The sequence below is a fragment of the Anabas testudineus genome, chromosome 16 (assembly GCF_900324465.2).
Source record: "Anabas testudineus chromosome 16, fAnaTes1.2, whole genome shotgun sequence".
Lineage (NCBI taxonomy): Eukaryota > Metazoa > Chordata > Actinopteri > Anabantiformes > Anabantidae > Anabas > Anabas testudineus.
Window position 1 is genome coordinate 16,401,841 of NC_046625.1, and position 24,466 is coordinate 16,426,306.

General features: G+C 41.5%; 1 protein-coding gene across 4 annotated transcripts in view; it reads left to right on the forward strand.

Moving 5' to 3' along the window:
* The window catches only part of triob (trio Rho guanine nucleotide exchange factor b), an 84,331-nt gene that overhangs the window by 41,574 nt on the left and 18,291 nt on the right, over nt 1-24,466 (forward strand). For all 4 annotated transcript variants that reach the window (XM_026371229.1, XM_026371233.1, XM_026371231.1 and 1 more), the window contains 27 exons: nt 266-496; nt 2,102-2,224; nt 2,341-2,532; nt 3,821-3,990; nt 4,268-4,442; nt 7,456-7,651; nt 8,002-8,168; nt 10,352-10,471; nt 11,451-11,549; nt 11,662-11,754; nt 12,011-12,160; nt 12,285-12,399; nt 12,523-12,638; nt 13,886-14,008; nt 14,372-14,566; nt 14,962-15,077; nt 17,089-17,155; nt 17,465-17,574; nt 17,667-17,736; nt 17,945-18,034; nt 18,173-18,265; nt 18,441-18,552; nt 18,855-19,045; nt 19,148-19,249; nt 20,176-20,315; nt 20,465-20,564; nt 23,426-23,675. In XM_026371229.1, the coding sequence (XP_026227014.1) occupies nt 266-496; nt 2,102-2,224; nt 2,341-2,532; nt 3,821-3,990; nt 4,268-4,442; nt 7,456-7,651; nt 8,002-8,168; nt 10,352-10,471; nt 11,451-11,549; nt 11,662-11,754; nt 12,011-12,160; nt 12,285-12,399; nt 12,523-12,638; nt 13,886-14,008; nt 14,372-14,566; nt 14,962-15,077; nt 17,089-17,155; nt 17,465-17,574; nt 17,667-17,736; nt 17,945-18,034; nt 18,173-18,265; nt 18,441-18,552; nt 18,855-19,045; nt 19,148-19,249; nt 20,176-20,315; nt 20,465-20,564; nt 23,426-23,675 (3,706 nt within the window). The remainder of the gene's footprint in view (nt 1-265; nt 497-2,101; nt 2,225-2,340; nt 2,533-3,820; nt 3,991-4,267; nt 4,443-7,455; nt 7,652-8,001; nt 8,169-10,351; nt 10,472-11,450; nt 11,550-11,661; nt 11,755-12,010; nt 12,161-12,284; nt 12,400-12,522; nt 12,639-13,885; nt 14,009-14,371; nt 14,567-14,961; nt 15,078-17,088; nt 17,156-17,464; nt 17,575-17,666; nt 17,737-17,944; nt 18,035-18,172; nt 18,266-18,440; nt 18,553-18,854; nt 19,046-19,147; nt 19,250-20,175; nt 20,316-20,464; nt 20,565-23,425; nt 23,676-24,466) is intronic.

Genomic DNA, 24,466 nt, shown 5'->3' on the forward strand with positions numbered 1-24,466 from the left:
AGCTGGGTATCAAATGTGAATGTGAAATGGAAATTTATACAGTGTTTCCTAATGATATTGCCTAGGGGGGACATTTATAGAGTAAAAAGAATCGGCCCAAACACAGAACCCTGTGGAATCTATATAATCAAAATCTTTGGTTCAGTGGTGGATCTCAGGAATTCAACAGATGAGACTTCAGTCATTTCATTAATATCAAACGAGATTCTTTGTGAGTTTATGTCTCTATTTCAAATGACATGTGTCAAATGTCAAACCTTTACAGGTCAGCCAGGATGGCAAGTCTCTACTGGACAAGCTGCAGCGACCTTTGACCCCAGGAAGTGCAGATTCTCTAATGGCTTCAGCTAACTACTCCAAAGCTGTACACCATGTCCTGGACATCATCCACGAAGTGCTGCATCACCAGAGGCAGCTGGAAAACATCTGGCAGCATCGCAAAGTTCGCCTACACCAGCGCCTGCAGCTGTGTGTTTTTCAGCAGGATGTACAGCAAGTAAGACACATTCGGACGTTAGCAAAGTGCAACTGCAATGAGACCTGAAGACCTGAAACACACACACACACACACACACACACACATATATCATCTTCTCCTAAAAATGTAATGATTTGCATCATGGGAACTTTTTGTCTAACTCTGTAAAATCCACAAAACGAGTAATACAAGTTTGTGTTATGTAATGGAAAATCTATAGACAGCTTGAATGTGCAGCAAGGGATAGAGCAATACTTGCTTGCACACATATATAATGCTGCCTCAACTTGCCCTTTCTCCGTTAACCTCCCTGCACATTAAAGCTGCCTATGGCTTTTCCTGTTACATAACATAAAACACTACTAATATACAGGAGTATACAATGCTTGGTAGTATACACATCCATCCTACCAATAATTTTTACTGGTATTAATCTACTTATTGAGCTTATTTCAAGGCTTGTCATTGTGTGGCAACATTTTGCTAATTCAATTTTAAGCCTTCAAATCTGTTAAGCTTGTATTTTCTAGTGTTTGATCTAAGCGTAGGGATGGTATTGCTATAAAAATAAATATTATTTACTAGTACCTGGGGTATTCATAGTCAATACATAAACAGCAAACAGCTCTATTATACATTATTTATATACCAGTTTTTCTAGCAGTTTGTTTCTTAGCAGTTTCTTATTATAAGCCTACAGTCTGGATAATGTACTGTGAGTACGTATCCATACTGCATAGCAGCGTAAGAAAGATCTAAAATAATCAGCTCCAGCCTCTTCAAAGCCTTTTTTCCACTTTCCCCTGGGTTGTCAGAATCCCTGTTTTTCTATATGACTGCCTGGATGGCAGAGCTCGTAGATCACAACTACAGCGCCGGTGTTTCTCTGCCTTTCTCCCCTTTGGGTATGAACACTTCTATGTCTCTCTGCTCCACCCCTACCTCTCTCTCTCTCTCTCTCTCTCTCTCTCTCTCTCTCTCTCTCTCTCTCTCTCTCTCTCTCTCTCTCTCTCTCTCTCTCTTCTCACACACTTCCTTGCTGTATGTCTGTACTTCTGTCTTTCACCTCTTCCAGTCGCTCTTTCATCACCCTTTCTCTTGGTAGTGGTTTCCATGGTGATGCAATTTAGTGTCACATAAAGTGTCGAGGGCATTGTGCACGTGTTCATGTGTGCTGGTCCCATCACAAATATTCTCCCAGAGACCTTGAAAACATCATGAAAAGCTCTTTCATTTCCTCACATGGAAACAGATGGAGTATAGCCATCTGTTTAATAGATAATAAGGTAATTATGTACAAAGATTTATACCTAATCTTATCCACAGTGGAAATGTTGACACTTTGTACTGCTCCAGATTTCCTATTAAGAAAAACTTAATTCTCCATGCTTGTGTATTTTAAATAAGACAGACTGCAAATGGGGAAAAAGAATAAATAACGAAGGGATGATCAAGCCAGAGGGGTGAGGGAGTGAGTGATGACATCTATCCACTACTGACACTATGATGTGATCTTCATACAGCCATTCCAGTCAATTGCTCCACCTACTGTTTGAAATGTATACTGCATTCTCGATTTATGATGCATGTTTCAAAGGTAGTGATACTGTTTTGTTTTTCAAGGTGCTGGATTGGATAGAAAATCATGGCGAGGCGTTCCTCAGCAAACATACTGGTGTTGGGAAATCTTTGCACAGGGCCAGGGCTCTGCAGAAGAGACATGAAGACTTTGAAGAGGTTGCGCAGGTGGGTTTTGTTTTTGTGTTTGGAAAAAAAAAAACAGCTCTCAGAGAAGAAGAGTCACTGTATGTGATGTGATGTACTGTACTCGTGTTTCAAATATACTGACGTTCATTTTTCAGAACACCTACACCAATGCTGACAAGTTGCTAGAAGCGGCAGAGCAGCTGGCCCAGACAGGGGAATGTGACCCAGAGGAAATTTACCAGGCTGCCCACCAGCTAGAAGATCGCATCCAGGACTTTGTGCGACGCGTCGAACAACGCAAAGTCCTGCTGGACATGTCTGTGGCCTTTCACACACACGTCAAAGAGGTGTGCATCCTTTCCTCTCCTCTCCGCTCTGTTCTTTTCTACTCTACAGTACACTACTCCACTCTGGAGTAGTAGGGATATTTTTGCTTTTATCTTAAATCTGAGGTACAATTACAGTAAGCTGGAACTGTAAAATGAAGAACAAAGCATCAAAAAGAGCACCTAAGATACACAAGACAGCAGAGGAAACCTATATGTACATATACAGATCAAACGTGGCCCGTCTCTCATAATTTTTCTCACAGTGTTATGATAATCTCTCTCTGTACATGTTTGAGTGTCAAAATTAACCTCTCCACCCTGACAGAGCACTGTGCTCTGCATGTGTTAACACTACATCTTGTTTACATAGACTCATAGAGACAGTCCGAGCCATGGTGTTATTAATGAAGCTAGTCTTTAATGTCCATATGGACCAATCTCCTTCTTCCCATCTGTCATCTCACGCTGGTGCATGTCACCGTGTGTTGTGCCTGCGTATGTGTGAGCCATTGAGTGTGTGTGTGTGTGTGTGTGTGTGTGTGCCTGTACGTGTAAATCCTCTCCTGTGCGTATGTGTGTACAAGTGATTGTTTCCAGCCTCCCTGCACATCACCTCTCCTAGTTCTCCTAGAAAGGTTTGGATGGCATCCAGCGTTTTGGAAGGCATCAAAGTGTTTACTGGTGTAAAAGAGCACAAACTACATTGGAGGAGAGGGTATTTGTCTGCACTGATTTTTTTTTTTATGAAGCAATCAGATCAAGTTACTCTAGATAAAAGCCAGCTTCTATTACAATATAAATCTCTAGTGTAGTCCATCCTTATCTACAATTACAATAACATTAATATAATAATAATAAACTGCTACACGTCTTTATTAGAGAGTTGTTTTTTGTGATGTCTTACAGGGAGTATGTAACATACTATAAGTGGTTGATAGTAACAATACCACTAGTCCATGTGTGTTTGTGCTGGCAGTATGGGTGTTAGACAAGCCATAGGGTGCCAGGGTCTCTCTCCTGCAGCCTGGGTGGTGTGCCAGGGCTTTAGTACGTTGAGCCAACACACCCAGATGGCTAATCTGTTGAAAAGATGACCATTCACAAAACACCAGCTTTGAGCATAACTGGTCGAAATGAATTTCTTTCTCCTATCTTCTGTCTGTCCATTTGGCAGTTTGTCTGTCGGTTCTTATAAAGTGCTCTGCAGATCCCTCTTCCAGCCTTGCTTGCTTCCTTCTTGTTTCTCTTCCCTGTGAAGTGTGACCTACATTTTAACTGACGTACCTGTTCTGTCAATCGCTGTAAGCTCTGGACGTGGTTGGAGGAGCTTCAGAAGGAACTGCTGGATGATGTGTACGCAGAGTCGGTGGAAGCAGTGCAGGACCTGATCAAGCGCTTTGGCCAGCAGCAGCAGACCACCCTGCAGGCTACTGTCAATGTCATCAAGGAGGGAGAAGGCCTCATTCAACAGCTCAGGTGTCAATTCAATCAAATCAATGAATACACTGAAATAAAACATTGTAGTACATGCAGTAATGCACCAGGGTAAGATCTTATGGTGAGCATTAATATGTGCAAATAGCCTCTTTTAAGTTGTATTCAGAATTGTTCAGTGGCAACAATAATGAAAGCCTGTCTTCTCTAAAAACAACTTACCAAATGTAGTTGTTATTTTAGAACTTGAAACCACATCTCTGACCATGCACGGTATACACTGTACCTCTAAATTCCCCGGATTTGACTCATTACACAGAGACTCCGCCATCTCAAGCAACAAGACTCCCCATAACAGCTCCATGGCCCACATCGAGAGTGTGCTGCAGCAGCTGGATGAGGCCCAGGGCCAGATGGAGGAGCTCTTCCAGGAGAGGAAGATAAAACTGGAGCTCTTCCTCCAGCTACGCATCTTTGAGAGGGACGCAATTGACGTAAGTAGACGGGAGGGGATGGATGCATGGAGTATGATGCAGTGTGTAGAAAATTTTGCAGCCAAGGTGGGAAGAGGATGATAGAGGTTTTTATTATTTGTTTCTCACGCAACACAGGACCTTAGGTTGGTATTTAGCTTGTAAAAAACAAGTATTAATAGGATTAAATTTGCACACAAGTAACTGTCAAAGTTACAAGTTACTTTACTATCAAAGAGATTAGAACAGATAAAATCCACACAATGTAATATATCAAGTAATAAAAATAATAAATAATAATAAACTCTCAACTTGGTTCAAACTGCAAGTTCAACTGCTTTGAACTCGGTCATGTTTTCTTCTCATCGCTGGTTCACTTGTAGCTGGCATTGAACAGAGCCTGTAATGCACGGACCAGAGCCCTCGAAGAATCACTGAACATAACGTTTTGGAGGTGGAAAGTGGAATCCGTTCGGAGAGTTGAATAGAAAAACTTAAATTACATGTAGATGAAAGTGAGATGCTGGCAAAGCAAAATGACTGTGACTCTGATTCAGTTCTGTAGTGAGGGTTCCTCCTGGTTCAAAGCTTGGATGAATTCACAGCCATACTCTCTTGTGTGTGCTACATTAAAAAGGTGTTTAGTTCCACTTGACGCGTCTCATCCACTGACTCCCCCCCGCCCACCGCAGACAGCTATTGGCTACATTGGATCCGCTAATTCTTTAACATCCCACTGTGAGAGTGAATGCTTTTTCTCAGCTGGTGCTCAGATATGATGGCTGCGCTTTTTAAATATTTGTTTATGTTTGTCGGGATTTGGTTTATTATTTGTTGAGCCCTACTAAGTTGACAGATGAATTATATTCTGTCAGTTAGAAGCAGAAGCCCGAAGCGGAGAAGCAGGATTAAATTCATGATGGCAGTGTAAGTAATAAGAAGGGCTGTGGAAAGTAAATGCACCAGCCATAGTGAGCTTGTGGTGCATGAATGAAAACGTAATAAGCACATTACTGTATATCCATTACAGTTCTAAATATAGCCACATGGACTTGAGACTACTCGGGAAAACCGTCACTTAACACGGTTTGCTGATGCATCTACAAACACAACCTGAAACTCTATTACACAAGGAGGAAGCCAAACATCAGTTCTGTACAGAAACGCAGCCGAGTTCTCTTGACTAGAGCTTGTGTTAGACATGGGATGTTCGATGTCAGCGTGTCTGATTCTGCATTAGCTAAAACTTATTTTCAGTGAAATACATTCAGTGCATACAATTAAGTCAGTCAGTGAAGACACTTTTAGAAATTTAATTTATCTAATAAACGATGTGAAACATATGAACCCATGTGTGAATTCTGCTGTGTGCTTACTGCTTTTAAGATTGTTATGTCTGCACTGTTAAGTCCAAAAGAACAGATAAGTCTCTTTTTAGCTCTGCATGTCAGGTCAAAGAACGCTGGTAAATCTGCTAATCACTCATGTAGAAGTACGCCCACATGTAGACACACAGAAACACAGAGGGATGAATATGACACAGTGTTTGAGCACGAAGATGGGTGGAGGAGGCATTTGTTTCCCTCGATTCCCTGCACACACACAGACATGAGCATGCAGTATGACACGCCCTCCTGGCTTGACTGTGGGGGTGTGTGCTTAAGGTGAGGGCACCAGTTGAATGGTGACATGCATTGTGCACACCAGCTGGAATAAAACATAGTCAAAGAGGACGCTTATCTCTTCCATTAATTAGTTTTCACAGTGTTAGAAACAGAGGGAGATGCTCTTCTTTCACACAGAGGACATTTTGCTAAACTGTAAAAGGAGAGGAGTGCAGAGTGCAGACGAGTGCTTGGTAAGTTTCTACTTAGTAAAACTCTGTATTTTTGTTAAATTCTCATATTGATTTCATGGCTGTTCTGTTGTTCTGCTTCTAGCCCAGAAATCTCTATAGGAAGAATCGTTGAATCGTGAATCCTGAATTCCTGTTAATTGTTTCTACATAGCTGAAGTATAATGTTTTTTTATTCTAACAGAGCTTTTTGTTTAACATTTGTACCATATTTCCTGAAGGTATGGTATCTCCAGAGCACTAACACAACCCTTTCACAGATAAAGGGTTAAATATGAGTAGGAGAGCAAGGGCATAAAATGCGATTGCAATTTTACAGCCAAGTAGTCAATTAATGTACGTGTTAGTTTTTCTGAAATGATTTATACTGTAATATACTGCACTAACTCTTAGGAGCAGTGGTTATCTAGGTATTCCCTGCTGTTCCCTATATATGACAGATAGCATAAATGTACACTCAACTGCAGTAAATTGTTATAGCTCAAATGTAGCACTAGACTTTGACAAGTTCGATCACATATATACTGAATCTGCATTTTAGTAGCAATACTGTTGTCACGCGCAAGTTAAACTGACTTATTGAAACTTGATTCTTTGTCAACGATGCTTTTAATACAACTGAACACCTCGTGCTGATGTCATCTAATAAATGCCAGGGAAAAGTGTATCCTGTATTCTGTCTCTACTTACAGTAAATAACGGTATGAGACACTGTTTTGCAATTTACACTAACTCCATATGCCCCAGGGCAAGAGGTGGGTAAATTCTAAAACAAAGTGTAGACTCCTCAATTAAAAAACAAAACAAAAAGAAAACACATAGACAGACAGTGCTGGATGCTGCCAGGATCAAGACGCCCCTGGTATCATGATTCAATCTGCGTGGGCAGTCAGAGGCAAGCGCTGACATCTCCATACATCTGTTTTACCAGCCGTACTTAACCAACCATGCGTCAGCAGTGTAATATAATATCCATTATAATGGCACTCACTTTGAGGTGTTGGGTTACAGAAATTAGACTGTTGGTATTTCAATATGCTCTTAATCATTACCCTCACCTATTTTCTTCAGTTTAATTACTAATTATGTTCATTTTCTCTCAGTCCTTTTTATGAGCTAGTAAAATGTCCTCTTCCTGTTTTTTTTTTTTTTATCCTCTCCATCTCTCCTCCTCCACAGATCATCTCAGATCTGGAGTCATGGAATGAGGAGCTGTCACAGCAGATGAGCGACTTTGACACAGAGGACCTGACGCTGGCCGAGCAGAGGCTCCAGCATCATGCAGACAAGGCCCTGACAATGAACAACCTCACCTTCGACGTCATCCACCAGGGCCAAGAGTTGCTGCAGTACGTCACAGAGGTCCAGGCGTCTGGTACGTGAGGGAATAGAAGTAATCTACACAAATGCAAATGCACCACATACAAATAGTACTCACATGAAATGACTGAAATAAGAGATGAGAAGGTATAAGAGAGTGGAAGAAATGAATGATGGAAGCGCTGGAGTGTTTACAAATATGAAATCTATCTGTGGCCGTCCAAAAAGTTACTATTTTACAAATGCAGATAACAGAGAAATATAAGAAATACATATTTCATATTTTCCATTCAGTATATAGTAGAGATGTGTGCAGAAGATATTTTTATTCAATCCCCTTGTTTATCCTTACGTCATTAAGTTCTCACTTATTTATTAATTCTGAAGTCTGTCTGTTGTTTGCAGGTGTGGAGCTCTTATGTGACAGAGATGTGGACATGGCCACGCGGGTCCAGGACCTGCTGGAGTTTCTCCATGAGAAGCAGCAGGAGTTGGACCTGGCAGCAGAGCAGCACAGGAGACATCTGGAGCAATGTGTCCAATTAAGGCATTTACAAGCAGAAGTCAAACAGGTATGTACTTGAAGAAGAGCACAAGAGCGTATTAGGGACAGACAATGAAACAGCAGTGACTGGGGATTGTGGGTGGGATTTGAAAGCAACCTAAAATAAATAAGCTACAAAAAAGCTTCACACATAATACGAAGGAGTAATTCCTGTACTATAGCTTTGATATATTTTGTAGACTTACAGCACTATTTACTATACACGTTTAAGAATATAGAAGTGAAAGTAGTGCTCATACATGCACCATGTGCTACATAAGGAATGTAAGGATGCAGAATCTTTTGCCTGCACATCACCATGGGTAGATGACTCATCTTGAGTCAGCAATCTGTTCTGGAGTTCTGTGTTTCACTTACACGAATAGAAAAAGCAATGCAGATGTTAAGCCAAGGAAAAAAGTGAGAGAGAGATAATTGGAAATGCAAAAAAAAAAGAAAAAAAAAAGCAAATGGACGAGGGAGAATCATACTTGATAGGGAGAGAATTGTTGTGTTGATAAGATGATAGCATGTCAACTAGTGATTCCTTTCCAGTATTCATTCAGCAGTTGAATACAGTCACAACAAGAAAACTGTGTGGACTGCTGTTGCAGTGCAGCCTAGTCATTTTTCAAAGCAAAACAGAAACAAACAGAGGCAGCTTTCATAACAAGTGCTGTTATCATATCGGTGCAGCCAAATAACAACAGGCTTTATGCTTCAACGTGGGTTAGCATTAATGAAAAACTGGACACAAGTGGTGGGAGTTATGAAATTGAGACTGAAATAACCATTTCAGCATTGCGCTGATCGACCAAATCTGACAGTATAATATTTTTACTCTCATCTACCCACAGAGAGGCAGTGTTATATGTGCAGATAAAAAAACGCTTACTGTATGCGTGACTGTGGCTCTTTTTTTAAATCCAGCATATATTTTTGCATCCCATTCAACTCACTTTACAAGCTACCCTGCAGTTTTTCCATGTATACAGTTACACCCCTGTTGCCATCATTTGCTCCACATAGGGAAGCTTAGCTATTACACCCCCTGCACTGAATCCTGGGAAAATAACTGCAAACCCTGTGCGACTAAAATTGGATGCAACCATAATCTGGTAATTGTAGACTGTAAACTTCTGCTCCTGAGTTATTTAGAAATATTTCAGCCTTTCATTCCTGGCCAAACATTACCACTGCACTACAGTTGCTATTGTTAGTGTGTTTTCTTTTTTTCTTTTTCTGGCTTTAAATGTCCCAGTGCTGGAGGTGGCTATGTGTTGCTTTGTTGATTTCTATATGTTATTATGAAATGATATAGCGTAAAAGTAGGGATTAGGATAGAACAGTGGGTATTAAAAAAGATAAAAGTACTGTGAATACAGTAAAGTGTCAGTTATAGTGATGGTGAAATACTGGAATATACAGCATTATCTAAATCTAATAGTATAATATACTAATAATTCATGCATTAGACCTATACCATGCATACGTATGGCACATCTGATATTCAGTAAGTAAGCCACGGGACATTGCAGATGTCCGTGGACATGCAATGGCAACATGAGCCCCGTTGAAGCTGCTTAAAGACAAGAGTCGAACATGTGTTGCATCATCACTTTTAGAGCCGAACTTCAGTACCACTGCCTGTCACCCACACAGCAGGTGTGCCTGCTGAGTCAGAGAGAGAGGTGTCTTTGAGAGGCTACCCTTTGGCTAGAACTGGGCCAACAAAACTAAGAGCAAATGGGATTTAGTGTGCATCCAGTAGCGTGTGTGTCTGTGTGAGAGACAGGGGGTTTGGTATACAGTAGTAGTTAAAGAGACTGGATACTGAGGAGAGATACGATGGATTGATTGAGAGAGGTAGGAGGAAACGAAAAGGCTGCAAGCTGACATTTAAACACGATGGATTAAAACAGGAACAGAACGAGATGCAGGAGAATGAAGAGGTATAAGGTTTGAAGACGTATTTAAGAAAATATACAGCGTGAGAAGAGACAGATAAAGGGGAAGGAGGAGGCCACATGGAATGAAAATGTTTAAGAGCTGCCAGAGGTAAAGCGAGAGATACAGTAAATAAAAGAACAGACGGATCTGAGTGTGAAATTCAACGTGTTGTCATTATGTAAGTTGCTCAAATAATATCAGTCTCCTGAACATAAAGGCATAATATTAAGCAAACTTTCTGTGTGTGTGTGTGTGTCATAGGTGCTGGGTTGGATCCGGAATGGAGAGTCCATGCTGAATGCTGGTCTGATCACAGCCAGCTCGTTACAAGAAGCTGAACAGCTGCAGAAAGAGCATGAACAGTTCCAACATGCGATAGAGGTAAATAACCCTGTATCTAGTCAGTAATTTAGCCTCTCTGTTCATGAAGTTTTTTTTCTTTCCCTTATACTATAGATTTTGTTGTTTTTCTTCCCTTTCACTGTTTTTCTGTGGATTCATTTCTTCTTTCACTCATCTTTCCACACTTTCTGTGTCTCTGCCCCTTCGTTGCCCTTTATAGTTCTTCAACCTTTTGCCTTTCCACAACTGTACTCATGTTCATGTCTGCCTGCACCTGCATGTCACACATGAAACTGAATCATGAATACGTAATTTCTGCCTCTCTTACCTCTCTCTCTCTGTTATATTGGCTTTTCTCTCTCTTACCATTGAATTTGCGGCGTCCATGTTCCTTTGAAGTCGAGCCTGGCAAATTCTAATGCAAACCTATACCTGACCTAATTTTTTACAGCGCACACATTCACACAAAGAAGCAACCTCACAACTGAGTTTAAGATTAGTTCCTATGTGAGCATGTCATAACTGTAGCTCCTGAAGGCCACGATAAGTTCTGCATGGTGGCGAAAGAGCAAGTGATATAGGAATGTCCTCACTGACCGTACCACGGAGGTGCTGCAGACATTTACAGTTATTCCACACTAACGTTATCCAAAGCGTTCACTCTTCCTTTATCTCTGTTCTGAGTCCAGCAAAAGGCAGAAATTTTGCTCAGCTGTTTTCGTAGCTAAGCACTATGACACAAAAATCACCCGATACTGTCTTTTATCCCTTTATCTAATTTCCTCTCCACAGTGTTCGCTCCAGGACTATCTTTATGACATGGCTATAATCAGACACTAGCCTTACTTTTTTAACCTCTCCTCTGTCGTTCCTCCTCCGTCTTTCACTTTCAACCAAACTGCCCTGCAGGGCCAATAGGAACCTGGGTTTGTATTTTGCAAGCAATCATTGTGACCCCGGAGATTCATATAACTCCTGAATTTCATTATATTTTGATCTCGCCTTATCTCCAATGCAGAAAACCCATCAGAGTGCACTACAGGTACAGCAGAAGGCTGAAGCCCTGCTCCAGGCCAATCACTACGACATGGATATGATCAGAGACTGTGCAGAAAAGGTAATGCTCTCTCACAATTTTTCACACTGAAGAAAAACAAGAGTGTCAAACATTGGCAGCGCAGCAGCTCTTTTAAAGCTGTGAGTGACAAACGGTCTCGTTTGACTTGAAGGTCGCAGACCACTGGCAGCAGCTGATGCTGAAGATGGAGGACCGGCTCAAGCTGGTTAATGCTTCTGTGGCATTCTACAAGACCTCTGAACAGGTATGTGCTTGAGTTTGAGTGACATCCAACTCAAATATTATCATAAGTGTGTCAGACAATCTTGAACCAGATGAATGAAAATTACAACATGGGTTATGGAAATTCTACTTCTCTTTTTGAGAAGCAGTAGATGTGGGACTTACAGTATGAGAGCATGATTGAAATAATGCCTCTCGATTTGAAGCTGTGCAGGTTGCATGAGGGTTAGCATTTCATCTCACACTAGTTTTTATTTGCTATACTATCAATGTCTCAGGTGTGCAGTGTGTTGGAAAGCCTGGAGCAGGAGTACAAAAGAGAAGAAGACTGGTGTGGTGGTGCCGATAAACTAGGCCCAAATAGTGAGTCGGACCACGTCACTCCCATGATCAGCAAACACTTGGAGCAGAAAGAAGCCTTCCTCAAGGTGAGAAAGATGAACTTAAATCCCTCATTTGTCTTTTTTCTATGATCATTTGTACAGTATCTGTTAGATGGATATTAATAATGACCCTTCAAGTGACACCTGTTTTCTTTCTGCACATGCACAGGCCTGCACATTAGCCAGGCGTAATGCTGATGTCTTCTTGAAGTACCTGCACAGAAACAGTGTCAACATGCCTGGCATGCTGTCCCACGTCAAAGCACCAGAGACTCAGGTTAAGAGTAAGTAGAGGTCTCAGTAATCCCCCTCGTCACATCTGAATGTTCCTGAATGTTCCCTAATTTATTCACTTCTAAATTCAGCTGTTCAGTAGCTTCACGTATAATGTTGTGTTGTGTCATCAGATATCTTGAATGAGCTGCTGCAGAGAGAGAACAGAGTGCTCCACTTCTGGACCATGAGGAAGCGGAGGCTGGACCAGTGCCAGCAATACGTAGTATTTGAACGCAGCGCCAAGCAGGTGCGTGCTGGTGTATCTTGGACTGTATGTTTCTGTGCGCACTGGCAATAAGCACACTGAGAAGATAGCACCGAACAGCTTGGTACATTGTGTCATTCAATTCACTGCAGACAGAGCGAATGGAAACAAGCCTCCACCTTGTTACATGATTGGCTCCTGTTTGCATGGGAACTGAATCGGGACATTGATTTTTCTCAGTTAACATACACTTGCAACTTCCATCTTATTTGGTTTCTCTTTTTGTCTATATTTTCTTAGTAATGATACATTTCAAATATAGTGGAAGTGCTATGTTTGCAGCAATGACGGTCTGAAAGACGGCTATCATTATGTGGCATAATATAGTGAAACGCTACGTTTTATTATAGCATATTACCAAACATGCAGTGTTTCTCCAACCACCTATTTTTCTCTCTGTTAGGCAATGCTGAACATTACAGCCTCTCAGATTTGGATTGTAAATCTTAAAGATAATAGTATATAATAGTACATTTGTCAGTAGCAGACAGGAGTCTCCACACACCCCCGACTAAGTTGACATTTGGAATGGTTTATTTAAACATAACTTTGACTGCCAAGACCCCAAAGCAAGTAGGAATATGTGGCACCTGCAGCTTTTAAATGTGTGTTTGCCTAACACAGCTAGTGCTGGGTGAAGACCAGACACTTGGTGCCCTCTTGTGGTGTTTGGGAAGCACAGTGCAGGCACACAGCAATGCGCTTAACTAATAAAATCAGATGACATCATAGTTGTTTCTAGGACATGGCTATTCTAGGGCGATCCAGGTTTTATCCCCAGGGCCCAGTGCTTTCTGGTCTCACTGTCTGACTGGGCCCCTTCTGCTGCTACTAAGTAGGCAGACACTGAAAAACTGAAGCCAAATATGATAAAGTTAGATCAATGTATAACTCAACATGTGTCATTGTTGTGTCCAAATATGCCTATATGTCTTTCTTAATCCTGAATTTCACTGAATATGATCAGTGAATATTAAAAAGAGATTCATAGATTACTGTAAACTGTGATATTGGATTACATATGTAAACAACCTATGACTTTACGTGACTTGTCTGGATGGATGGTGGTGAGCTGAATTATATTTTAATGTAGTCTCAGGAGTTTCAAATGTACCAGCTTGTACCAATTCATCAGATTAGCACAACTGATAAGAGACTGCTGATAAGAACGGTGTAATTACAATCCCTGCAGTTTCAGTGCATTCGCTTGTGACGGGTTGTTTCCTCAGGCCTTGGAGTGGATCCACGACACCGGGGAGTTTTACCTGTCCACACACACATCTACTGGCTCCAGCATTCACCACACACAGGAGCTGCTAAAAGAGCACGAAGACTTCCAGATCACAGCAAAGGTATGATCTGGTGTGTGTGTGTGTGTGTGTGTGTTTTTAATGTTTGTGGTTTTAAAACGGGCACTGAGAAACTTTATGTGTAACTGCATTTTTGTGCTTGTTGCTCTCCTTGTTGTGTGGGTGTTGGCACAGTCCTGTGCTCTGCTGTGAGGCCCATTCCCTAGGCTGTGTATTGTCCTGATTCCTCTTTGCTGTGTCACTGTTATTGTGTTAAAGAAAAAGCTATTGTGTCCGTTAAGCAACACACTGGTTCCCGACTCTCCCTCTGTCTCTATCTCTTTATACCTTTGCCCTACCGGTGCTGTCGCTCTGTGCCCATCTCTCTCCTCTCTATCCCCTCCCTAAATGTCTTTCTATTGACAGCAAACCAAAGAGCGAGTAAAGCTGTTGATACAGCTGGCGGATGGGTTTTGTGACAAGGGCCACGCCCATGCCCTGGAGATAAAGAAATGGGTCTCCTCAGTGGACAAACGCTACAGGGACTTCTCTCTTCGCATGGACAAATACCGAAACTGTCTGGAAACGGCACTCGGCATTTCCTCTGACTCCAATAAGGCTGTGAGTACAGATCGGCTCTAAACCTTGTGTGTGTGATCAAATTCTGTTCATCTAGTTTACTGTATGTTAACACTGGCTTGATGTAGTATAATAACAGACTATGAGAGCTGTGGACACAGTATAGGTTATATTAATAAGGATATGACCTTATCCTCCAGCCATAATCATCCTCTGCTGTATGTGTTGAATTTCATGAAATCAATTCAAGTGCGTGAGCTTGCACCGGGTGGTCAGATGGAAATATGTCGCAGATTTTATATGATTGCACGCTCCCACTGTATGTAAACCTAATTTCCCAGCAGTTCATTTTAATGACGTGGTGCTAAGAGAAAGCAAATACACAATACATCGGGGTGTCGACTGCTGAATGCCATGCCTGTCTCCTGTGTTTGCAGAGTAAAGAGCTGCAACTGGACATCATCCCCGCCAGTGCTCCAGGGTCAGAGGTCAAGTTGAGGGATGCAGCCCATGAACTCAACGAGGAGAAGAGGAAATCAGCGCGAAGGAAGGAGTAAGTGGAACAGACATTTCTCTGGCGTGTAATCTCCTGATGACTACCTGATGTTCAGCCTCACAGGTTTCCTACGCAGCCCTGGATAAATGCCTTAATGAGTCATCCAACCATTTTCCAGCCACCAGGGAAAAACATATTATTTTTTCAATTAATTAACATTTTATAGCTGCAGCCAGGCTTCAATTTGAAATTGTTAGTGTTGCTGGCAATGAGGAAATTAATGTCAAATTATTATGTTGAATTGTTTGAATTAGTTTGTTATTAAATGTTTTATATGGTAAATTCATACAGAATGGAGCAATTTCACCAAGAGCTTGTTCAGAAGCCGTAACACATCCACATACACCAACAGTGTTAGCTATGTGTGTTGTAACTCTAAGACATACAGTGAGGGAAAAAATTATTTGAACCCCAGCTGATTTTGTAAGTTTGCCCACTAACAAAGAAATGATCAGTCTATAATTTCAATGGTAGGTGTATTTGAACAGTGAGACACAACAATGACAAAAAAAATCCAGAAAAATGCGTTTCAAAAAGAGTTATAAATTAATTTGCATTTCCACGAAGGAAAGAAGTATTTGATCCCTTCGAAAAACGTGCTTTAGTACTTGGTGGCAAAATCTTTGTTGGCAATCACAGAGGTCAGCCGTTTCTTGTAGTTGGCCACAAGGTTTGCACACATCTCAGGGGGGATTTTGGCCCACTCCTCTTTGCAGATCCTCTCCAATGTTTGGCAACTCGAACCTTCAGCTCCCTCCACAGATTTTCTATGGGATTAAGGTCTGGAGACTGACTAGGCCACTCCATGACCTTAATATGCTTCTTCTTGAGCCAGTGATTTGTTGCCTTAGCCGTGTGTTTTGGATCATTGTCATGCTGGAGTACCCAACCACGACCCTTTTCAATGCCCTGACTGAGGGAAGGAGGTTCTCACCCAACATTTGACGGTACATGGCCCCATCCATCCTCCCTTTGATGCGGTGCAATTGTCCTGTCCCCTTGGCAGAAAAACACCCCCAAAGCATAATGTTTCCACCTCCATATTTGACAGTGGGGATGGTGTTTTTGGAGTCATAGGCAGCCTTCCTCCTCTTCCAAACACAGCGAGTTGAGTTGATGCCAAAGAGCTCGATTTTGGTCTTATCTGACCACAACACTTTCACCCAGTCTTCCTCTGAATCAGTCAGATGTTCAGTGGCAAACTTCAAACGGGCCTGTAGATGGGCTTTCTTGAGCAGGGGGACCTTGCGGGCACAGCAGGATTTCAGTCCTTCACGGCGTAGTGTGTTACCAACTGTTTTTTTGGTGACTATGGTCCCAGATGCCTTGAGATCATTGACAAGTTCCTCCCGAGTGGTTCTTGGCTGATTCCTCACCGTTCTCATTATCATTGAAACTCCACGAGGTGAGATCTTGCATGGAGCTCCAGACCAAGGGAGATTGGCAGTTAATTTATGTTTCTTCCATTTGCGAATAATTGCACCAACTGTTGTCACCTTCTCACCCAGCTGCTTGGCGATGGTCTTGTAGCCCATTCCAGCCTTGTGTAGGTCCACAATCTTGTCCCTGACATCCTTGGAAAGCTCTTTGGTCTTGGCCATGGTGAAGAGTTTGGAATCTGGATTGATTGATTGCTTCTGTGGACAGGTCTCTTTTATACAGGTAACAAGCTGAGAGGGCTGCCAATGTCAGCTCGTTACCTGTATAAGATCCACCTGGGAGCTAGAGATCTTGCTGACGGATAGGGGATCAAATACTTCTTTCCTTCATGGAAATGCAAATTAATTTATAACTCTTTTTGAAACGCATTTTTCTGGATTTTTTTTGTCATTGTTGTGTCTCACTGTTCAAATAAACCTACCATTGAAATTATAGACTGATCATTTCTTTGTTAGTGGGCAAACTTACAAAATCAGCTGGGGTTCAAATAATTTTTTCCCTCACTGTATGTTATAGTAGATGAGTTGTTTGGGTGTAGCACTACATTTTTTCACATTTTTATTTTCAGATTTATTATGGCTGAACTGATTCAAACAGAGAAAGCCTATGTGAGAGATCTGCGGGAGTGTTTGGATGTAAGTATTAGAGGAAACGCACACACAGACACTAATTTACCTGAAAAATACTGAAATTAGGAGTTTAGTTTGATATGTTCATCTTAATTTTACCTCATGTGTTTTTCTTAATAGTTTTAGGTGAGATATCTTCCTTTGAAATTTACTACATTTAACTTTTTAAATGGGTAGCTCACAATAAAGTGAACGATTAGTTGAAATATATAACGTGATGATCGAGTGTTGCATCTGATGAGGCTTCTATAATGAATTCATTATGTCCTGTGTGTGTGTGTGTGTGTGTGTGTGTGTGTGTCTGCGTCTGCACAGACGTACCTGTGGGAGATGACCAGTGGTGTAGAGGAGATTCCTCCTGGTATTGTAAACAAGGAACACATCATATTTGGAAACATGCAGGATCTCTACGAGTTTCATCACAAGTCAGTAGAGCAGTGATTGATGTATTGCTTCTTGATTTAAAAATATACAGGATCTGATTGTTCCTTCTTAAAACTTTTCTGTCTCTACACAGTATATTCCTGAAGGAGCTGGAGAAGTATGAACAACTTCCCGAGGACGTCGGTCACTGTTTTGTGACCTGGGTACGAATTCTGCTGTACAAGTTGTGATATTTTAGTTTTTGTCCTGTTGTCATCAGCATTTTGTTCTATGTAGTTCGGGCCATACTGTGTTTAGATACCATTACATATAGAGTGTACTATTACACGTTTTTCTTCTTCTTCTCTTCTTTGGCTCCCAAGTCTTCTAATGTCTTATGAGTGAAGTACCGATGTTATTTCTTCCATTCAGGCTGATAAGTTCCAGATGTATGTAAACTACTGTAAGAACAAGCCTGATTCCACTCAGCTCATCCTGGAGCACGCTGGACCCTATTTCGATGTAAGTACCTATTGATGCTGTTTGATGTTCGATAGCTTTTTTGATCTCACTTTGTGAGCATTCATAGTATGTCTGTAAGTCGAGAGTAATGAAGACCTTGGCTTGTGTAATACATCTGTCTGTTTGTTGGTTTTACAGGAAATCCAGCAAAGGCATCGTCTCGCCAACTCCATTTCCTCTTACTTGATCAAGCCAGTCCAGAGAATTACTAAGTATCAACTGCTTCTCAAGGTACATCCTTAATTCACACATTGTGTATGTACAAGAAATGAGTTGTGGTTTAACATAACCCCTGATTTTTCAGGCAAAGAAACTTGTTAGACAATCCCCCACCAGAATTACTTCTGTCAGAATATGTCCTACATGCTTCTATTTAAATGTCACTGTGTGTGTTTGCCTGTTGTAGGAGTTGTTAACATGCTGTGAGGAGGGAAAAGGGGAGATTAAGGATGGTCTTGAAGTGATGCTCAGTGTCCCCAAGAAAGCTAATGATGCCATGCACCTCTCAATGCTGGAAGGTAGGCACGCACCCACCGAGACGTACACTCGTCTCTGCTACCGCTGGAACTCTCTGTTGTTTGTGTTTTTGATTCACCGTGTGTGTTCTCATGCTATTGATTGAACTTTCACTTTGCTTTGCGTCTGTGAATGGAATCACGTCAATCACTCTCAATAGCCGTTTAGCGCAAATTACTCAGCTCTGAGTCAGACACAACTTTCATTCAGCTTCCCTTCAATTTCCAGCGACATGTTTGTACATAAAGCAAACACACATTCAAACGCTAAATGTCTTTTTCTTCCTCTCACTTCACAACTTTAGGTTTTGATGGGAACATTGACTCCCAGGGAGAGCTGATACTCCAGGAGTCCTTCCAGGTATGGGATCCCAAGACTCTTATCCGTAAGGGTCGTGAGCGGCACCTCTTCCTCTTTGAAATGTCCTTAGTCTTCAGCAAAGAAGTCAAAGACTCCAATGGGCGCAGCAAATACCTCTACAAGAGCAAGCTCTTTGTAAGTACTGTGCTGTTGGACTCAAAACAATAGATTATATCATTGCTGAACAGGAAGTTGCAATACAATGGTTCCAAACCCTTTTTTTTTATGTCTCCTCAGACATCAGAACTTGGAGTGACAGAACATGTGGAGGGAGACCCCTGTAAGTTTGCCCTGTGGGTGGGCAGGACGCCAACCTCAGACAACAAGATAGTTCTCAAGGTATAAACATGGTCATTGTATTGCTGGAGATAAAAGCACTTATGTATTTATTGATTTTCATGTTTAACCATTTGACAGATCTAAATGATGACGTGTAAAGTAGACCACCGTGTGATTCCCCCACTGCAGGAGCGGTCAGATCGTTCACACATAAAGAGGAAGAGTCTATGTCTGCTGTCCACCCCCACTAAATCCTACATTGTTCCCTTTGTTTAGCCGAGCAAGTTTACTCCCAGTGGGGGGGTGGAGTGTTACTTTTTGCTACTTATCCATTCATCGCCCAAAAAACATTAGCACAGCAGTTGATGGATCATAATCCAAACTCACAGGCAACTTAGTAATTTTCGCACAGTGAGTCAGAAGCAATGTTTTATTCAGGGTGTGAGCATAGATGTGTGTTTGTTTTTCAGACTGACAGAAGGAATCACAGCAATTGTGTGCTACAGTGTGTGAATGTGTCCTGTACAGTTGTCTGTCTTATTACATAACTTTTCATGATCGTCTTAAGCTGCGTCTTATGTAACACGGTGCCACAGCAGCCTTGGTGCTGCTGGTTGCTAAGTGAAGGAGGGAAAATAGACACATGCAGGGGTAGTCATATGCTAAAGACGGTGTCTACGAATTGGCTCAGTGACGTAAACAAACACAGGACTAACAATAAATGACCGTCGTCTGTTTTGTTGGACCTGAAGTGGAGCTTGGGAGATGCCGTTGTCACCATTTAATATTGTGCCTGTATATGGATGTGTGGCTGAAGTACAAGATTGCAGTATCTAGGATGATGATGATCAGTCTCCAGACACCCTTATTAGATCAGGAAAACTCCTCCAAATATTCCTTTATGCATGAAAAAGCCCGCCGCTACACTGCTGCATTAACAGCTGCACATACAGTAATAAGATTATTAATCACCTTTCGTGTCCCAGGGTTCAAGTATCGAGAACAAGCAGGACTGGATCAAACACATTCGAGAGGTCATCCAGGAGCGAACTATCCACCTGCGTGGAGCTCTGAAAGAGCCCATCCACATCCCTAAGGCCACCACAGCTAAACATAAAGGCAGACGGTAAGCTGACAGTGAAGCTAATCCAGACAAAAAGTGACTACAGAGCAAGAAACATCTTAGGATGCATTAACTAACTTATATTTCTGATAATACACCTGTTAAAACTATAATTATTATAACCGTCACTGTAACGTGATGTCTGCCTGCAGGGATGGAGAGGAGTTGGACAGCCAGGGAGATGCCAGCAGCCAGCCGGATACTATCTCCATCGCCTCACGGACCTCCCAGAACACACTGGACAGTGATAAGGTGGGAACACAAACACAGACACACACATCTCCAGGAAACTGTATCCCGAAAACACACTAGGAAATATTGTTTTGATATAAAAACAAGTAAAAAAGAGATGTCCCTCCTATGTGTAGTCAGTTCATGCAGTCAGTATGCAGCTATGCTTTGTTCACATCTAATATTGCTGTCACATGATGGCATGATTGTCAGCAGTGCATCCCGGGTGGATGCAAGCGCCTTCGTGCAAGTTATTTCCTGTGAAAGTGTGTGTGAGTTAGGAGGAACAGTCCATCTGACAGAGATTTAAAGCAACGCGTGTGTGTTTGTTTATGTGTGTGTGTGTGTGTGTGTGTGTGTGTGTGTGTGTGTGTTTGTGTGTGAGAGAGAGAGAATCTTAACTCACTCCGAACAGGGACATTCGGCCGTGGTTAAATCTGGTAATAGCACCACAGAAGGCTTGTCCTCCTACGCTCAGTATGAGCAACTGTAAAGCTGTAAACACACACATACACCAGCATATACGGATTAAATGCTTCTATGCTTTTTTTTTTTTTTTTTTTTTTTTTTGTTAATTATAAACTGTAGCAGTAGACTCTTACAGAGTCATTATTTTCACACTTGAATTGGACTTTCCCCAGCTTGACTTCACACACTTGTGTAATTAGGAAAATAAGAAAATTAGCTTAGTGTGAGTTACAATAGCTGAGCTCTGTGGTTGCTACACTTAATAAAATACTTATTGAAAGAGTGAGGAGTGGGGCGTGTGTCTCCTGTCCACTCGTCTAAGTTTATCCACTTGAGTTGAAACGGTCGCAGACACTCATTAATTCATTGTTCACTTTGTTTAGGATATGCTCACGTCCTAAACACGACATGCAAATCTAAATTTTTTATAATTCTCACTTTTGAAATGCTTCTTTATCTCTCTCTCTCTCTCTCTCTCTGTGCAAGGATTCTCAGTGAGACCTCTCATTCAGAGGCAGTGACAGGGGTGTGTTTGTGTTCCCGTGTGTGCCTATGCTTTAGTGAGTGACTTGTGTGTCAGCCGCTTCAGCCTCCCACGCTCTCTTCACAGAGGATGCTCGTCTGTATGCCAGACAGGAGAGCACAGTTTTTGTTCCTCACAGCTATCGATCTCACATTTCTCTTCAAACCTAGAACGATTTGGAAAAAGCAGTGTTTGTTCTTATTTGTTGTTTGTTTTCATTTTGTTTTTTTACCTCAAATTTTCTGGTATTAGTTTTTTTTTTTTTCTTGATAAATGGACAGTAATGCGCTCAATTGTGGAAACGGTTGTTTAAAGACACGGATGGATTAACTGCTTCACTCCGGGAAAGCGGCGCCCAACAGGGAACCATAGAAGCTTCAATAGTCAGTTTGTAAGCACCCACAGAGGAGTGCTGTTCACTGTCACAAAGGACAGCAGCAACTTTTCTATGGGCCTTAGGATGTTTTAATAGATCAGGATGGTAATTACATGGGACTGAATTACAAGGAGAAACATTCCATGAAAGAGAAAAAAGAAAAAATATGTACGTATGTTTATGTAGTGAGTGTCAAAGTAATACTGGACAACTGTAGTGGATTGCTGTAGAAATCAAGCTGCTATGTGTGTGAGTTGTTAAGCGTTTAACTCGCAATGAGGGAGTGGAAAACAATGGAGAGACTGGAGGACAGAAGCTCACATCCCATTTCTCAGCTCCTCAACTCTCTGGCTTTACCACTCTACCAAAGGGTATGTTGCAAATAATGAGTTTTGCAGTGTTTGAAAAAGAAAAAAGCTTCGTTGGGACATTAATGCAGTTTGAAATGAACGTGCAACACCGTGTTATAAATAAGCACGCACGTCCTATTTAAGCAGTAGGGAGTCTTTTAAAGGATGTACTCTGTGAAGGTTTTTAGTGTAGGGTATGTAGCTATTACTAATTGTACTTACTGGATAAGACTTTGCTCATCTGCTGTTACATTGTGTTTAAAATAAATGTAAAGATAACTGCACTCAGCTAAGATTTTCTGCTTCAGAATATTTGTTGAAATGTTACTTGTCCTTGAAAAATTCACCATGGTAGACATGAACTGAAAATGTGTTGATAATTTATGTTAGACTTAAGAAGTCTAACATAAAACAGAAGTATGTATGATGCTCTGCACAACAAACTGGATAAAGTGCATGTCATAGGACAGTTGTGGTTTTATTTTGCCAATTCATTCAACCACATGCTGCAGACTGTGTGAAGAAATTCTGTATATCTTTACTTGTACACGTATTTCATATTCGTGCAGCAACAGGATTTGTGCACCCTCTGGTGTGCTCTTACTGCATATCTTCTTGTGAGAACACCCCGCTTGTATTAGACATACGGTAGAAGGATTCATCATCACAAGCATCTGCATCTTGTTTTAGATTTATGTTAAACGGAGAGAAGTCAGTGAAACCTGTGAGCAAAATGCCTTAACCCACCATGTTCCCACGGCTTTCTCTATATATAGCTTTGTTGTATAGACACTCAGATGATCAGAGTCACATAGTTAGAGTGACGTTGTGCTAGAATGAGTCACCAACCATCTTTTCTTTACAGCGCTGTGTAGGTACCTGTGCTGTTAGCAAATGATGTTCTGTGAGAACATCTGCATTTTGTTGAGGGGTCTATAAATTCCATCTTGATATCTCCATTTATGCTTTACTTAATGCTCATGCTTGTTGGCATCAGTTTGAGAGTGTTTTTAACACAATGGAAACATGTTTAAATGCAGAAAAAAAATGTATGTCATTTGATTTGTCAAATTTACAATCTACTAACCAAAGTCAGAGAGACACAGAGAGAGAGAGTTTACAAATTAAAATAACAGATTTCTGTTCAATACTCTTTTCATTTCAGCTGTCCGGTGGCTGCGAGTTGACTGTGGTCATCCACGATTTTGTGGCCAGTAATGGCAGCAGCGGGGAGTTAACGGTGCGCAGGGGCCAGACTGTGGAGGTTCTGGAGCGACTCCACGACAAACCGGACTGGTGCCTGGTGAGGACCACGGACCACTCTCCAGCACAGGAGGGCATCGTACCCTGCTCCATGCTCTGCATCGCCCACTCCAGGTCCTCCATGGAAATGGAGGGACTCTTCAACCACAAAGGTAGCAAATTCACACCCACATCGGCAGGTTGTCCTGTTGTCTCACCAAACAACTGCTTGTCACATATGGACAGTTAATGCATTAAGATATGCTAATAGGATGTATTTTTCCAGTTTGCCAACATGGCCTTGATGATCCACAGAACCATCACTTCTCACTCAGCAGCTGCCTGGAGAAGCATGTACAGTCAATGTATGTCTCTGTGTTGCTATGCAACTGTGGATACTCTGCTTAAAGCCCAGATCTCTTTTAATTATCTTAAAATAAATTCCACCTTTCCAGCCACTGGTAACATCCACATATGTTATTAACACCAGAAATCTTAATTTAGTTTGAAACGTGCAGCAGAATGCCTCTATGTTGGAAGAAACATAGACATATTTCCTTTCTTTGTGTACGTTAGCAATGCACCACCTCTAGTTACAGTGACAAAATGTTGCTGAATCATGTCCTAGAAAATGAACTGTGTCATAATTACGAGTACAACGTCTTTCACCGATCTGCCAAAACAACAGCTAGTGGTTAAAGTGTTGTTGTGGAGAGGAGTCAGCATTTTAAATTAATGCTTGCAATGGTCGAGAGGTCTCAAAACACACACAGGCTGCATATAGAGCTGCGTAGCCAGTAGTAGTTCATAAAGTGTCTACATTAAAACCAGCAGGTGGTGTAAATGTTGTGCCTGAATGGTGTCACTATACACCATTATACTAATGGTGTCTTTATCTAGTTAGTGGGAATAGTGTCCAGTGGTGCTGTTTGTTTCCATATTGTTAAGAATTGCAGTCGGTTCT